At 39.6% G+C, this 18096-nt stretch overlaps 1 protein-coding gene across 1 annotated transcript in view; it reads left to right on the forward strand.

The window, feature by feature from the left end:
• Positions 1 to 18096, forward strand: part of LOC120022190 (receptor-type tyrosine-protein phosphatase T-like) — a 356205-nt gene that overhangs the window by 213528 nt on the left and 124581 nt on the right. The window contains exon 12 of the mRNA XM_038966074.1: positions 3242 to 3347. Coding sequence (XP_038822002.1) covers positions 3242 to 3347 — 106 coding nt within the window. The remainder of the gene's footprint in view (positions 1 to 3241; positions 3348 to 18096) is intronic.

Below are 18096 nucleotides of genomic sequence, written 5' to 3' on the forward strand. Positions count from 1 at the left end.
ACTTCCAAAGTTGTGGCAAAATGGTTTTAGGACAGCAAAGTCAAGGTATTGGAGTGACCATCACAAAACCCTGACCTCAATCCCATAGAAAATTTGTGTGGCAGAACTGAAAAAGCGTGTGCGAGCAAGGAGGCCTTCAAACCTGACTCAGTTACACCAGCTCTGTCAGGAGTAATGGGCCAAAATTCACCCAACTTATTGTGGGAAGCTTGTGGAAGGCTACCCAAAATGTTTGGCCCAAGTTAAACAATTTAAAGGCAATGCTACCAAATACTAATTGAGTATATGTAAACGTCTGACCCACTGGGAATGTGATGAAAGAAATAAAAGCTGAAATAAATCATTCTCTCTACTATTATTCTGACATTTCACATTCTTAAAATAAAGTGGTGATCCTAACTGACCTAAGACAGGGAATGTGTACTAGGATTAAACGTCAGGAATTGTGAAAAACTGAGTTTAAATGTATTTGGCTAAGGTGTATGTAAACTTCAGACTTCAACTCTATGTGTGTGTATATATATATATATATATATTTGAGTGTATATATATCTATCCATCTATTTCCTTAATCAGTATATAGGAGGACATTTTGCTTACTTCAAATCAAAGCTGTAATGCATCCTGATGTCTTTGTTTGCTGGTTCAGTAGGCGCCCCCAGAGACAACTGCAGGTCTTGACAGTTGGTCTTGCCTTCAGCAACCCTCTTCTGGTAGACAGACCGCTCACTCTGAACAAGCAGGTGATGCTGCTCTTGCTTCTTCAGCTTGGCTGCTCTTGCTTCTTCAGCTTGGCTGACTTAACAGCTTCTGGCAGATTGGCAGATCTGAAGACATGATAGTTGTTCCTCTGGCACTGCCAGCACAGGTCTGTCCTAGGCTTAGTGCTTGAGATGGGGGGCAGAAATCTTCTCCACAGCCCGAAGGAAGACAGCCCAACTACACGTACCTCTGGAAAATACAGAAAACATGTGAGATCAATAAAATTAGTGCCAATCATGTTGGAGGTCAATTAAATAATAAAAACGTGTTTATGCTTTACGTACCAAGTGTTTGAGTCATTGATTTCTTGTAGAGACGCCACATTGCTGCTTTTGTCACATGGGATGGCAACAGCTTTCCACCAAAGTGTTTGTGTCCTGGGTGACATCCTCGTAATACGCTTCGCAGAGCATTTTGCTCTGCGCAGTTGTTGATGAAATTCACCACTCACTGCAAGTCCTCATGCTTCAGGTGTAACCTGTGCTTGCTTGGGTCAGCTCTCATTTTGATGGGCGGCATTAGACCATTCTCCTTGTATGACTGGTGGAGGAGAGTGAAGCGTGTTCTACTGATGCTGAAAGACGAATTCCAGATATAAATATTTCTGCACTATTATACAATAGATGCGAAATGGCATTCTAAAATAACATCACTACACGTAATGTTAGCTAACTAGCCAGCCATTTAACGTCAGCTAACGTTAGCCAGCTAACATCAAGCTTTAACTTAGGGTCTTTTGTTTAGACATGTAGCTAGCATGCTAGCCAGCTAAACAATGAAATATAATCCCAATCCATAGAGTACTAGTGAAACAAACTGATTGCCATAGCTAGCTAAAGTTAACCAAATAGGTTCAATGTTAGCTAGCAAGTCAGCCATCCAACTTTAGCAGGCTAGCTAACAGCAAGCTTTAACTTGCAATGAAACAACTTTCGGACAAAATTAGAAACGTATAATATCTGCAACTGTTGCTAGACACGTACCAGTATACATGGATGAAAGCTTCACGGCAGACTGCAGATCCTTTCCATTTAGTTTGCACAGCTCAGAGAGAGTCAGCATGGCGCAATCGTTCTCCAGAAAGTAGTTCATCATAAATTTCCCCCACTGACCTTTGTCTATATCCTAATGAATTCAGGGGAGCAATGTTATTGAGAGCAGTTGCAACACATTTGCAGTTCTCCATGGCTAACGTTATATCTTTTGAACAAACTGCAGTAGAAAGGATTATCGACGCATAACGAGCAGCTCACTTTATAGACACAAGATGCCCACTCATTATCTCAGCCAATCATGGCTAGTGGGAAGGTTCCTGTCTTTTTGTTTGGCTAAACCAACTCGGCTTGTAATTTAACAACTTTATTCCTAAATGTGTTTTATGTTCAAACGCCTCTCTGGTGACATGCGACGTGCGCCTAGTTTCCTGAAACGGGTCACATATGTGGGAACTCCTTCCCGACTGTTGGAAAAGCATTCCAGGTGAAGCTGGTTGAGAGAATGCCAAGACTGTGCAAAGCTGTCATCAAGGAAAAGGGTGGCTACTTTGAAGAATCTAAAATCTAATATGTATATTGATTTGTTTAACACTTTTATGGTTACTATATGATTCCATATGTGTTATTTCATGGTTTTGATGTCTTCACTATTATTCTACAATAATAGAAAATAGTACCAATAAAGAAAAACCTTTGAATGAGTAGGTGTGTCCAAACTTTTGAACGGTGCTGTACATTCACACAACATAGCAAACAAACAATGAGCAATTGTTTATCATTGTGCATCATTCATTTGAACCATGTCATTCAATGACATTCATATATAGAAATGGTGTAACACAAGCATCAAGGATGTATCTTGTTATCTCTGAAAGTTAACATTCCCTGTCTTAGTTGTCAGTCATACAATAGACTAGAGCCTTGATGGCCTACAGCATCAACACCATTCTCTTTGAATCCCTGAACGTTTTGCCATTTCTAATTTCAGTCTGCTGCGATTTATCTAATCAAGGTTGTCCTATGAATGTTTTGGAGATAATGAAGATTGGGGAAGACGTGACATTTTAGAGAGATGGCACTATCGTGACGTGTACAGGGCAAGGTTTTCACACCAACACGCTTGTGTTCGGGTACATCTTTAAAAAGGTCAATCTTTAGCAATGGCTTCATGGACAACATTGACTTAAATCCATAGATGGAGATGGTCTGTTTAGGTACTGTGACTGTATGCCAATACTCTATTGTGCATTAGCTTTAGAAATCACAGGGCTGACTCCACTATTTTCATGATGTCAGGGGACCAAGTGTGTTGATTGTGTGTTTTAAAGATAATAATTCGAAAGGGGTTGTGTTCATTAGGAAACAAAAGTAACAAAACAGACTCAATCATATTTGTTTTTCATTGCAAAACATTTTTGCTTTCTCCGTTGCGTGCCCTTATGAACACAACTCTGTCTCATACCCTCTGAATCTTTCCCCACTAGCCCCATCAATGCCGGAGTACGAGACAGACATTCCCCCTCTGAATGAGACGGACACCACCATCACAGTTCTGCTGAAGCCTGCGCAGTCCAGAGGAGCTCCCGTCAGGTACCACACTATGCCATCACTTCAGTCAGGTCCATTATGTCTGCAGTACGGTAAGTTAGTTACATGTCCAGGTGTCTCCATTTTGGAAGTGTTTACTTCAACCTAGTCTGTTTTTCTCTGCTTCAAATGTGGAAACTCGTGCATAAAGCCTAACCATTTTGGGGGGTTAGCATTATGGAGGTGTCAGATTGACAAAATAATGGTGTTTGGGAAGATTGTATATTTGGTTGTTTTTACTGCTTATCTGCACAGTAAGAAATTAATTGGTAATACACAACACATGATAGTGCAGTTAACACTTACACAAGGTTGCACAAGGTTCAACCAAAGTGTTCTTTCTCTAAAAAGACAAGTTACAAGCATTTATTCCAACCTTGAAATGGTTCACCAAAGTCCACATAATCACACGACAAACTATCACCCTCATGCACTTAAGGAGATCACGAATATCATGGACACATTAGAACTAATGGATATATGGAGGCTTAAAAACCCTGAGCTAGTGAGATACAGTATACAGTACATGGAGGAGGATTAATCAAGCTAGTCATCTTGACTACTTTCCTGTGTCCTTCTCACTGGCTCCAAAAGTTAAAAAAAAAAAGTGTTGATAGGAGACAGAATGTGATCAAACCACCATCTAATTGGCATACACATAACTCTTACCAAATTTCCATGTGAGCAGGGATATTGTAAATGTAATCAAAGCCTACTGGATGACAAGCTGTTTTTAACCAAGACAAAATAATTTATAACTTTTAATAGACTTTTTCCTGCATAACATACAGTACCATTTAAACGTTTGGTGTCACGTAGAAATGTCCTTGTTTTTGAAAGAAAAGCACATTTTTGGTCCATTAAAATAACATCAAATTGATTAGAAATACAGTGTAGACATTGTTAATGTTGTAAATTACTATTGTAGCTGGAAACAGCTGATTTTCTATGGAATATCTAAATAGGCGTACAGCTGCCCATTATCAGCAACCATCACTCCTGTTGTTCGAGATCTTCAGTTTCTTGGCAATTTCTCACTTGGAATAGCCTTCATTTCTCAGATAAGAATAGACTGATGAGTTTCAGAAGAAAGTACTTTGTTTCTGGCCATTTTGAACCTGTAATCGAACCCACAAATGCTGATGCTCCAGATACTCAACTAGTCTAAAGAAGGCCAGTTTTATTGCTTCTTTAATCAGAAACACATGTTTCAGCTGTGCTAACATAGTTGCAAATGGGTTTTCTAAAGATCAATTAGCCTTTTAAAATGATAAACTTGGATTAGCTAACACAACGTGCCATTTGAACACAGGAGTGATGGTTGCTGATAATGTGCCTCTGTACTCCTATTTAGATATTCCATAAAAAATCTGCCGTTTCCAGCTACAATAGTCATTTACAACAATAACATTGTCTACGGTGTATTTCTGATCAATTTGATGTCATTTTAATGGACAAAAAAAGTGCTTTTATGTCAAAAACAAGGAACTTTCTAAGTGACCCCAAACTTTTGAATGGTAGTGTACTCTATGTACAGCAGATCCCCTTATTGTATGGGATACTTTCGAATGTGCCTTCAGAGGCCATGCAATTCAATACTCATCTTTAAAGCAAAACCTAATTTCGGTCAAAAGAGATTAGACTAACAAAGGAAATAGTGGAACTAGCACCACAGATGGATGGCAATAAAAACAGTACATAGAGGCACAGAATAAAAACATAAAGAACTGGAGGAACTTATTCAAGAACGATCAAGAGTAATATATTAATAAAATAAAGCATACTGGATGGAAAATGGTTCAAATGCACCAAATTATTTTTCACTTTCGATGATGAAGATTAAAAATGTATTTGGGGCATTTTTCACCATTTTCCATCCACAAAGAATTGACAGGGGTGGCAGGTAGCCTAGTAGTTAGAGCATTAGGGCCAGTAACTGAAAGGTTGCTAGATCGAATCCCCGAGGTGACAAGGTCAAAATCTGTCGTTCTGCCCCTGAACAAGGCAGTTAACACACTGTTCCAAGGCCGTCATTGTAAATAAGAATTTGTTCTTAACTGACTTGCCTAGTTAAATAAAGTTTAAATAAAAAAAATAAAAAACAGAAACACGTTACAAATGACGGAGTGTTTCTGATCACCAAATTATATTTTGAAAGATGAAGCTAAATATTTTAAGTATATTTTCTCTTTTCAGTCTCCTCCATCCTCCATCTCCACTGAATGATAACTTTGTTTACCTAATAATAGTGTAAAATTAATAACTGTACAGAAAGACTTGTGTGAAAGCCAAATTACAGAGGAGGAATTTCTTGATACAATTCATTCCTTTCAGTCTGGAAAAATTCCAGGGCTTGATGGAATACCAGTTGAGTTACAGCATATCAAACATTTTTTTATATACTCAAAGATCCACTATTCACATGTTTTACCGACTATAAAAATGGTAGACTATCAAATACACAGCAAGAAGGTCTGATTTAAATATTACTAAAACAGGACCCAGGTGGTAAGTGTAAAGAACCAGTCCATTTATAAAACTGGAAGCCCTTTACACTTCTATGCATAGCGCATATAATTAACCTATTTAATCCCATCGGTCACAATAGTGACCGTAAAAAACGTTTCCAGTTATAAGGCTCTAAAACTTTTACTGAATGATCTATCAATGCATTTCCAGCAAATATTGAAATAATAAAGGGTCTCAATGAAAGATGTGCAGTGTCACATGTTTAGTGTAAATTGTCACATGACCAGAGCTATTTACTTCCTGGTTGCACCATGAGAAGAGGATGGCTGCATCAAAGCTCCCAAACAAAAGGTTAGTAAAGTATGTTAACAAAGATAGGACAAAGATTTTTGGTACACATCATCTTTAAGGTGTCTAGTATTGATACATGCATTTGCAATTACTCAAATTTGTTCAGTGTGGTCATAGAATGTGTAAACATGTTAACGGCAACAATAGTGACCCGTGGGATATCACAGTGCGTCTAGGTATACACATAGTTATACACATACATAGTTCTTGTTCTACCTAACTTTCTACTCTGTTCTTTCTTTTAGTTTCACTTTGAGTCAAGTTCTGGATATGTTGGATCTAGGTGACTGCCCACACAAGGCATGCAACATTGCAGTTATCCCTCAAAATGAGAAAGATGCTGTCCTGAGTGATTGTGATAGCGATGGGTCAGATATGGACTATGGGCAGGCCATTTGCCAGCCAGGCTGTTGAATGCATATGCTGAACCTATGCAAACAGATCATGACAGGAACAACGTTATCAGTGATGATGACCTACCCCTCACCCCCCCCCCATCCACAACCTCCCCCTCACCCCCCTTCATTGTTGATAATGAAGAGCCAAGGGCCTCTACCCGCCAGAGGGTCCAGTCAGAAGAGCCAAGGGCCTCTACAAGCCATAGATGTCAGCCAGAAGAGCCAAGGGAAAGCTGCAGGTGGCCAAAAATATAAATTGAGTGTTCAAACGATCGAAGAGGCCTGCCACCACTGTGATTCCAAAACACATAGTATACAGCCTAAATATGCAAAAGTTTGGCACGAAACCACTGAGCCACGGAAGGAGGTCTTTACTGGCTGCTACTGTTGAAGATCAGGCAAGATATGATAAAGCTTCTCACTGGCCAATCAACACGATGTACCGGTTCCAGAGAAGTCGTCATTGTGACAAACGTACTATGCATGTGAGAAATGCAAAGTGCCACTGCACATTGAGTGCTTCAAGATATACCATGGACAGTAGAAAAGGAGAGTGAATGAAAAAGGGCTGAAAAAGACAATAAAAGAAAAATAGAAAAGTTTTAAAGGGTGAGGAGAAGCAATACAACGGACTCTAGGAAGAAAATAAAAGTCGACAAAAAAGACAATCAAAATGACTGAAATGTTTTTGGAAAAGAAGTTCAATTGATTCAAGACATACTGTATGACAGTAGGTCTGACTGATCACAGTTTAAAATAGTTATGCACAAACTAATCTTGCACTTGGTTCTGAAGCCTACCTCTATGATATATATATATATAAGCACTCATTGTGCAGTGGCGCTTTTTATATAAATAATTGTATTTTGTTCAGTGTAGGCCTCTACTTGAATGCATATTCTACAGGCTACCTCTATCCTAAATGTTACCTTTATGTTCAGTGGGAATGAATCACACGACTGCTATACAGTTGTTAGTGAATGTTGCACTAAAATGTCACAATGACAATGTACAAAGTACAAGTTCAAAAGTTACAATAAAGTTACAATATTAGTGTTTCAATACATGTTGCACTAAAGTAACAGTGTTACAATGTATGTTACAATAAATTAACAATGTTGAAATACGTTGATGGTTGTTTTTTTGTCTTTGCTCTCAGTATTCATATCGGTGTTGTAAAAGGGTTTTTGATGTGTAAAATAGTCACAGTAGAATGTGAAGGGGCATTCTAGAGGCAATACTGGGGACTGCTAATGACAGTTTTAAATGTGTTAAACTTCTTATGGCTGCAAGGGGCAGTATTGAGTAGCCAGTTAAATCGTGCCCATTTCAAACGGCCTCGTACTCAATTCTTGCTCGTACAATATGCATATTATTATTACTATTGGATAGAAAACACTCTCTAGTTTCTAAAACCGTTTGAATTATTTCTCTGAGTGAAACAGAACTCATTCTGCAGCACTTTTCCTGACCAGGAAGTGGAACGTCTGAAATCGATGCTCTGTTCTTCTTCATGCCTATAAATGGGCACAAGACCTATTAGTATACATACACGTCATACACCTTCCTCTGGTTGTCAAGAGGCTGTGAGAGAAGAAATGAGGTGATTATCTCGATCTGAGTTGGAACACATCATCTTGGAATCTCGTGTCCACCATTTTCGGTACTCTGAATAGCGCGAGCTGGACAGTGTGATTGCCTTTTGTTTAGCTTCCGTTATAGGCGACTACAATCTCCGGCTTTGATTTTATTTGATACATGTCACCATATCATCGTAAAGTATGTTTTTTCAATATGGTTTCATCAGATTATTGAAATTTTTTCGGGAGTTTTGCTGTGTTCCGTTCTCTTCCGTTTGTTGACATGGAGAGTGTCGTGGCACCCGGCTAGCGCGCTTGCTAAATGAAGAGGGAAAGTGTCCGTTCTGAATCCAAACAACGACTGTTCTGGACAAAGGACACCTTGTCCAACATTCTGATGAAAGATCAGCAAAAGTAAGACCCATTTTATGATGTTATTTCATATATCTGCCGTAGTCGCCGGCGCCCAAGTGTTTCTGGCTATTGTGCTAAGCTAATATAACGCTACATTTTGTTTTCGCTGTAAAACACTTGATAAATCGGAAATATTGTCTGGAATCACAAGATGCCTGTCTTTCAATTGCTGTACACTATGTATTTTTCAGAAATGTTTTATGATGAGTATTTAGTTATTTGGCGTTGGTGTCTGTAATTTTTCTGTCTGCTTTCGGTGCAATTTCTGACTGTAGCTGCAATGTAAACTATGATTTATACCTGAAATATGCACATTTTTCTAACAAAACATATGCTATACAATAAATATGTTATCAGACTGTCATCTGATGAATTTGTTTCTTGGTTAGTGGCTATTTATATCTTTATTTGGTCGAATTTGTGATAGCTACTGATGGAGTAAATAACTGGTGGAGTAATGAAAAATGGTGTCTTTTGCTAACGTGGTTAGCTAATAGATTTACATATTGTGTCTTCCCTGTAAAACATTTTAAAAATCGGACATGTTGGCTTGATTCACAAGATGTGTACCTTTCATCTGGTGTCTTGGACTTGTTAATGTGTGAAAGTTAAATATTTAAAAAAAATATCTTTTGAATTTCGCGCCCTGCACTTTGAGCTGGCTGTTGTCATAAGTGTACCGACGTCGGGCTGCAGCCATAAGAAGTTAATAACTGGGCTGGGATTTATAAGAACTTTGATAACTGCATAGGAGAAATATGTTAATTTAGTATAGGTAACATTATCCCACCGGTCACAATTGTGACCGACCATAAAACACACTTTTTCACCTACTTTTCCATAAAAATTTCGAAAAATAATGATTGATTACTTCAAAGGGTTACTAATGACACTTGATTTGGATATTTTCATGTCTGGGAAAAATTCGGGATTAAATGGGTTAAAATGGTTTTATTGGATATTATTCATCCTAATTAGACAGGTCTTTTTACATTGACAATACATTGGAGATAATATAAGACAATTACTTGAAACGATGAAAACTATGATTTTTTTTTTTTTTAAACAGGCCTGGTCTTCATAGTAGATTTTGAAAATACCTTTGATAAAGTACGACTACAATTTGTGTACACTGTACAAAACATTAAGAACACCTTCTTAATATTGGGTTACTCAGAACAGACTCAATGTGTCTGGGCATGGACTCTGCAAGCTGTCGAAAGCGTTCCGCAGGGATGCTGGCCAATGTTGACTCCAATGCCTTCCACAGTTGTGTCAGGTTGGCTGGATGTCCTTTGGATAGTGGAAAGTTCTTGATACAAACCGGTGCACCTGGCACCTACTGCAATACCCTGTTCAAAGGTACTTAAATATTTTGTGCGCCATTCAACCTCTGAATGGCACACATACACAATCCATGCCTCAATTGTCTAAGGGTTAAAAATCCTTCTTTAACCTTTCTCCTCCCATTCAACTACACTGATTGAAGTGGATTTTGTGACATCCATAGGGGATCATAGCGTTCACCTGGATTCATCTGGTCATGGAAAGAACAGGTGTCCTTAATGTTTTGTATGCTCAGTTTATACATGCCTGGACTATTTTAATTTTGGAGAATCTCTTATACAATGGGTTAAAGTTATTTATAGCAACCCCAGGTGTAAAATAGTGAATAATGGTTACTTCTCAGAAAGTATTGAACTGTCAATAGGAGTTAAACAAGGTTGTCCACTTTCTCCTTTTCTATTTGTTATAACCACCGGAATGTTAGCTATTAAAATCAGATCTAAGAAAAATATTAAGGGGTTAAAAGTCCAGGGCTTTAAAACAAACGTGTCAATGTATGCCAATGACTCAAGTTTTCTCTTAAGTCTGCAATCTGGATTACTACACAGTCTCATTGAGGGTCTAGATCATTCATGATATTATGAATATGAATGGTGGAGTTGTGTCACACACACAGAAATTATGGGAATGTTTAAAAAAAAAATATATTTTTATTTCATTTAACCTTTATTTAACCAGGTATGCCACTTGAGAACAAGTTCTCATTTACAACTGCGACCTGACCAAGATAAAGCAAAGCAGTGCGACCAAAACAACAACACAGAGTTACACATAAACAAATGTACAGTCAATAACACAATAGAAAAGAAAAATAGAAAAATCTGTGTACAGTGTGTGCAAATGTAGAAGAGTAGGTGTAGGTAGGCAATAAATACGCAATAGAGGTGTGATAATTACAATTTAGCATTAATACTGGAGTGATAGATGTGCAGATGATGATGTGCAAGTAGAGATACTGGGATGCAAAAGAGCAAGAGGGTAAGAGGGTAAGTAATAATATGAGGATGAGGTAGATGGGTGTGCTATTTACAGATTGGCTGTGTACAGGTACAGTGATCGGTAAGCTGCTCTGACAGCTGATGCTTAAAGTTAGAGAGGGAGATATAAGACTCCAGCTTCAGAGATTTTTGCAATTCGTTCCAGTCATTGGCAGCAGAGAACTGGAAGGAAAGGCGGCCAAAGGAAGTGTTGGCTTTAGGGATGACCAGTGCAATATACCTGCTGGAGCGCGTGCTACGGGTGGGTGTTGCTATGGTAACCAGTTAGCTGAGATAAGGCAGGGCTTTACCTAGCAAAGACTTATAGATGACCTGGAGTCAGTGGGTTTGGCGACGGATATGTAATGAGGGCCAGCCAACGAGAGCATACAGGTCGCAGTGGTGGGTAGTATATGGGGCTTTGGTGACAAAATAGATGGCACTATGGTAGACTGCATCCAGTTTGCTGAGTAGAGTGTTGGGGGCTACTTTGTAAATGACATCGCCGAAGTCAAGGATCGGTAGGATAGTCAGTTTTAATTAAAAAACACATTTGGCAGATTTTCTTTGCATAAATAGAAAAATATATCAGTTTCATTTGAGGATCAAAATGTTGACAGCTGCTCCATACAATTTGAAAAATACCTGGGAAGAGATTTTCGAAGTTCCAATTTTATGACACATAGTTTATGAACTGACACACAAAACAACACTTGATTGAACACTGAGTTTTTAAATTTAAATTATACACAATTCTCGCCACCAACATAATATTACATATATGGGGCATACAACAATTTCAGCACTGCAGAAACAGAGTCATTAGATCATTTATTCTGGTATTGCCCCTATGTTTCTGGTCACAGGTTCAGGAGTGGCTGAAAAATCACAACATTCACCTAAACCGAACCTACAAATAGCACTTTTGGTAATTTGGAAAGCCTTAGTCAATCAATTAATATAATAATACTCTTAGCAAACATATTCATATTTAATTTACAATCTATGAATACTATGAAATTAGACATTTTCAGAATTAATTTAAGACATCACAGCACAGTTGAAAAATACTGTATATGGCACATGGAAATCAAGAAAGGGTCTGAAAATGCAATTTATTATGTCTACCGTATATATCTGAGTACCTTTTAATGTGTAATGTATATCTCAAACTATATTTCTCTCATGTAATACTGTGTATAAAAGTGCCATGTATGAATAACGAATATGTAGCAAAATAGCTGTAAAAACTAAAATGTAAAACAAAGTATATTTTGTCCTCCGGAGAGGGTGAATGAGCCAATAAAAATTAAATATACATACAAAAAAAATCAAGACAGAAAGTCCATCCACTTCGCATGTGTCCCAACCTTGAAATGGTTCACCAAAGTCCACAGAATCTATTAAATTTAAAATATAATTATTGTTGGTATGGTGGGTGTTTTGAGGTATTAGTAGCAGTCATTCAAATAAGTGCAATTTGTATGCAAAATTAATTAAGGGGATCATGTTACATTTGTATTGTAGTTGGCGGAGCAACACAGTTATATTCAACATTTCCTTTTGTGCAAGTTTTGAAAACACAACCTTTTAAATGTTTTATTTAACCTTTATTTAACCAGGCATGTCAGTTAAGAACAAATGCTTATTTACAATGACGGCCTACCCTGGCCAAACCCTGACCCGGACGACGCTGGGCAAATTGTGCACCGCCCTATGGGACTCCCAATCACGGCCAGTTGTGATACAGCCTGAAATCAAACCGGGGTCTGTAGTGACGCCTCGAGCACTGAGATGCTGTGCCTTAGACCGCTGCGCCACTTGGGAGCACCTTGACGAAACAGACACGACATACTAGCCTATGCCAATTAAACACTACTGGCCATTGGCTTGGAACAACAGCTTAACCGCTTTAGGAACATCAACCGCATTGACATTCATGAAAATGTGTTTAGTGTGTGCATATTGAATTACATTTACATTTACATTTTTAGTCATTTAGCAGACGCTCTTATCCAGAGCGACTTACAGTAGAGTGCATACATTTTATTACATTTTACATACTGAGACAAGGATATCCCTACCGGCCAAACCCTCCCTAACCCGGACGACGCTATGCCAATTGTGCGTCGCCCCACGGACCTCCCGGTTGCGGCCGGCTGTGACAGAGCCTGGGCGCGAACCCAGCCCAGCCTGGGCGCGAACCCAGAGACTCTGGTGGCGCAGCTAGACCACTGCGCCACCCGGGAGGTGCCCCTAATTAGGACATTTTACGCTCTACCTAACATCCCGGAAGGAAGTTATGTCCCAGTGTTAACTGTCAGAATACCTCAAGTTTGGTTAGAAAGAAAATTCTAATTTACTTGCTATTGGGCTAACAATATTTTCAGGCATTATGGAATTTAAATATCTGAAGGTGTCACGTTCCTGACCTTATTTCCTTTGTTTAGTCTTTGTTTAGTTGGTCAGGACGTGAGCTGGGTGGGCATTCTTTTGTTTTGTGTTTCTATGTTGGGTTTGTTGTTTGGCCTAATATGGTTCTCAATCAGAGGTAGGTGTTTGTCATTTGTCATAGGTTTGTTTGTGGGTGATTGTTCCTGTTCGTGCGTTCATGTGTTTTATGTTCTCTAGTTCAGGACTGTAGCTTCGTTGGTTTTCGTCTGTTTATTGTTTTGTTCGTCTTGAAGAAGTATTCTAATAAATATGGATACATACCACGCTGCGCTTTGGTCCTCCTCTCCTTCTACCGACGAAAGCCGTTACAGAAGGGCAATATGGGTATACAGTATTCTTTCATTTTCATAGTACCTCTAAAAATATATTTTTTGGGAGATTTACAGTGCTTTATTTCCTCCAGACGTGTTGTTGGCATTCAGGCCAAAGAGTTCAATCTTGGTTTCATCAGCCCAAAGAATCTTGTTTCTCGTGGTCTGAGAGTCCTTTAGGTGCCTTTTGGCAAACTCCAAGCGGGCTGTCATGTGCCTTTACTGAGGAGTGGCTTCCTGTCACGGTTTTCTAAAGTAGAACCCAGAAGCAGACCAGGACAAGGAGAGTAGGACGAAGGTGAGTATTTATTTACAAGTTTAAACGTAGAGGTAGAAAGATCCAGGTGGCGGAGCGGGCAGCGGAGGTGAGTTGATGGGAGTGAATAGGCAGATCCAAGGGAGTAACAGAAGCCACCGACGACCAGGCAGGAATGGGGTGAGTGTTCCGGGTGAATGATGTTCATGGCTAACGATCCGGCAGGGAATGGATGTCAGGTCAGAGCTTATGAAGTGGAGGGGTGATGATCAGGACCAGGTGTGCAGATAGCTGATGGGATACAGGTGCGGGTAATCAGAGATCTCCCAACTAGCTACGTCGCCCGGCAACCAGACAGGGTGCGTTCCAGGACACCGGAAAAACACTCCAGGACAGAACACAGGCAAAAACAGACTCAGGAAGCGGGATTCGTGACACTTCCATCTGGCCACTCTACCATAAAGGCCTGATTGGTGGAGTGCTGCAGAAATGGTTGTCCTTCTGGAAGGTTCTCCCATCTCCACAGAGGAACTCTGGAGCTCTGTCAGAGTGACCATCGGGTTCTTGGTCACCTCCCTGACCAAGGCCCTTCTCCCCCGATTGCTCAGTTTGGCCGGGCGGTCAGCTCTAGGAAGAGTCTTGGTGGTTCCAATTTTCTTCCTTTTAAGAATGATGGAGGTCACTGTGTTCTTGTGGACCGTCAATGCTGCAGACATTTTCTGATACTCTTCCCCAGATCGGTGCCTCAACACAATCCTGTCTCGGAACTCTACGGACAATTCCTTAGACCTCACAGCTTGTTTTTTCTCTGACATGCACTGTCAACTGTGGGACCTTATATAGACAGGTGTGTGCCTTTCCAAATCATTGAATTTATCACAGGTGGACTCCAAATAAGTTGTAGAAACATCTCAAGGATGACCAATGGAAACCGAATGCTCAATTTCGAGTCTCATAGCAAAGGATGGGAATACTTATGTAAATAATGTATTTCTGTCATTATGGGTTATAGTGTGTCGATTTAAAGAGGAAAATATTTGATTTAATCCATTTTAGAATAAGGCTGTAACGTAACAAAATGTGGAAAAAGTTATATATTGTCGATATACTTTCCTAATGCACTGTATATCATAGAGGTTAAATATAATACATATTATTCATATGCTCTATTTAATTATTTGATGTATCAACTACTAAATCATTTTATAAACACTTCAAATATGCCCCTAAGTGCTACCAGATGTGCATGGGCTTCATTGCCTCATGTTGAAAACAGGTCATTACATGGTAAATACGGTAGCCTAAATTTCACATACAGATAATGCTTTAAATTGTCTCTAGAACATAAAAGCTCTGGACTCTACAGCTGTAGCCCTTTCCACTCACAGACCTTGTCATCTCGAATACGGGTTGAAAATTGCTGATTTTATCATTGATAAGCGCCTAAATTGGAATGCAGTTGCTGTACAGTAACATGCTATACATGACGTCAGAGCTGACATTCTCGGCTTCACAGCGTTGTATGGGTTTTGGCTGACAACCGTTATAAACTTGAGCACCGCGCAATACAAGAAGATGCTCCCATCCCTCCTGCTAATTGGGCTACTTTTGCACATTTCTTATGTCTGAGTGAGGGAAATGCTGTAAATAGAGAGGAGTCAATGTGTTCTAAAAGATGAGACATTTAGCATCAAAATTAATACCGCTCTAATTTTAAACAAGCAAACCAAACACTCGTGAGTCCAAATGTGAACTTGACATTTACAGTATCAAGGTTTATGATCGTTCTTATTATGTTACTGAACATATCCAGATTATTTTCTGATTTTGTTATTAACAAATTCTGTGAAAAGTACAGATAATGTAAAATATACATAAAATCAACAGTTTAATGTTTGGATTCCGTTTTGTTTCAGGTGAACTGTTGTGTCCTCGTCTTTGGCCTGATCATTTCCTGATAACCTCCAAAGTGTTCTCTTTCAATTGCTACTATGGTCATGCATTTGCTTTTTATAGTCCTTCGGTTAGAAACATTTCAATTTGGCCTCATCCATATAGGCCAATTTCCACGAGTGTAAGGGGTTCGTGGAAATGTTTGTTTACAAAAAAGGTCACGACATGATCAGACATCATGTTGTTATGTCCATCCTGCACACACAGACGCAAACAAGCCATTTTTCCACCGCACTTGTTTGGTGTCTGAAAGCCATTAGCTTAAATTGGATATTTGCTGTCAGAGAAAACAAAAGTGCACTCTCCTTTGGTCATCAGCAGTTATCCCATATGAAAGATTCCAAATTAGAGGCTTTGATAATTTGCCCTAGTCTTTACAGAACCATACATTTCCCTAATTGCATATAATTGTGCAGTGTGTTCTTGGCATAGCTGGACGTAATTGCGGACAACCACTATAGCGTCCAATGGCTCAAAAGAAGTCCTTATCCAATCAAGAACCCCGGCGCAGCAACAAACCCTCTCATCCAGGCTGTATCACATCCGGATGTGATTGGGAGTCCCATAGGGCAGCGCACAATTGGCCAGCCTCTTCCGGGTTTGGCCGGGGCAGGCAGTCATTGTAAATAAGAATTTGTTCTTAACTGACTTGCCTAGTTAAATAAAGGTTAAATAAATGTTGTTGTTTTTTTAAATTAGCTTCCTCTCTATTGTCTATCACAGTGCCTATCACAGTCTATGTAGTCTATCACAGTGCCATCTGTTTTGTCACCTAAGCCCCATATACTACCCACCACTGCGACCTGTATGCTCTCGTTGGCTGGTCCTTGCTTCATATTCGGCGCCAAACCCACTGGCTCCAGGTCATCTATAAGTCTTTGCTAGGTAAATCCCTGCCTTATCTCAGCTCACTGGTCAACATAGCAGCACCCGCCCGTAGCACGCGCTCCAGCAGGTACAGTTGAAGTCGGAAGTTTACATACACTTAGGTTGGAGTCATTAAAACTCATTTTTCAACCACTCCACAAATTTCTTGCTAACAAACTATGGTTTTGACTAGTCGGTTAGGACATCTAATTTTTCCACAATTGTTTACAGACAGATTATGTCACTTATAATTCACTGTATCACAATTCCAGTGGATCAGAAGTTTACATACACTAAGTTGACTGTGCCTTTAAACAGCTTGGAAAATTCCAGAAAATTATGTCATGGCTTTAGAAGCTTCTGATAGGCTAATTGACATAATTTGAGTCAATTGGAGGTGTACCTGTGGATGTATTTCAAGGCCCACCTTCAAACTCAGTGCCTCTTTGCTTGACATCATGTGAAAATCAAAAGAAATCAGACAAGGCCTCAGAAAGACAATTGTAGACCTCGACGAGTCTCGTTCATCCTTGGGAACAATTTCCAATCGCCTGAAGGTACCACCATGTTCATCTGTACAAACAATAGTACGCAAGTATAAACACCATGGGACCATGCAGCCGTCATACCTCTCAAGAAGGAGACACGTTCTGTGTTCTAGAGATTAATGTACTTTGGTGCGAAAGGTGCAAATCAATCCAAGAACAACAGTAAAGGACCTTGTGAAGATGGTGGAGGAAACAGGCACAAAAGTATCTATATCCACAGTAGAAACAGTCCTATATCGACATAACCTGAAAGGCCACTCAGCAAGGAAGAAGCCACTGCTACATAACTGCCATAAAAGCCAGGGAACGGTTTAGAAGTGCACATGGGGACAAAGATCATACTTTTTGGAGAAATGTCCTCTGGTCTGATGAAACAAAAATAGAACTGTTTGGCCATAATGACCATCGTTATGTTTGGATGAAAAAGGGGGAGGCTTGCAAGCTGAAGAACACCGTGAAGCACGGGGGTGGCAGCATCATGTTGTGGGGGTGCTTTGCTGCAGGAGGGACTGGTGCACTTCACAAAATAGATGGCATCATGAGGGAGGAAAATTATATGGATATATTGAAACAACATCTCAAGACATCAGTCAGGAAGTTAAAGCTTGGTCGCAAATGGGTCTTCCAAATAGACAATTACCGGAAGCATACTTCCAAAGTTGTGGCAAAATGGCTTAAGGACAACAAAGTCAAGGTATTGGAGTAGCCATCACAAAGCCCTGACCTCAATCCTATAGAGATTTTGTTGGCAGAACTGAAAAAGCGTGTGCGAGCAAGGAGGCCAACAAACCTGACTCCGTTACACCAGCTCTGTCAGGAGGAATGGG

Source organism: Salvelinus namaycush, chromosome 2 (genome assembly GCF_016432855.1).
Source record: "Salvelinus namaycush isolate Seneca chromosome 2, SaNama_1.0, whole genome shotgun sequence".
NCBI classification, from domain to species: domain Eukaryota; kingdom Metazoa; phylum Chordata; class Actinopteri; order Salmoniformes; family Salmonidae; genus Salvelinus; species Salvelinus namaycush.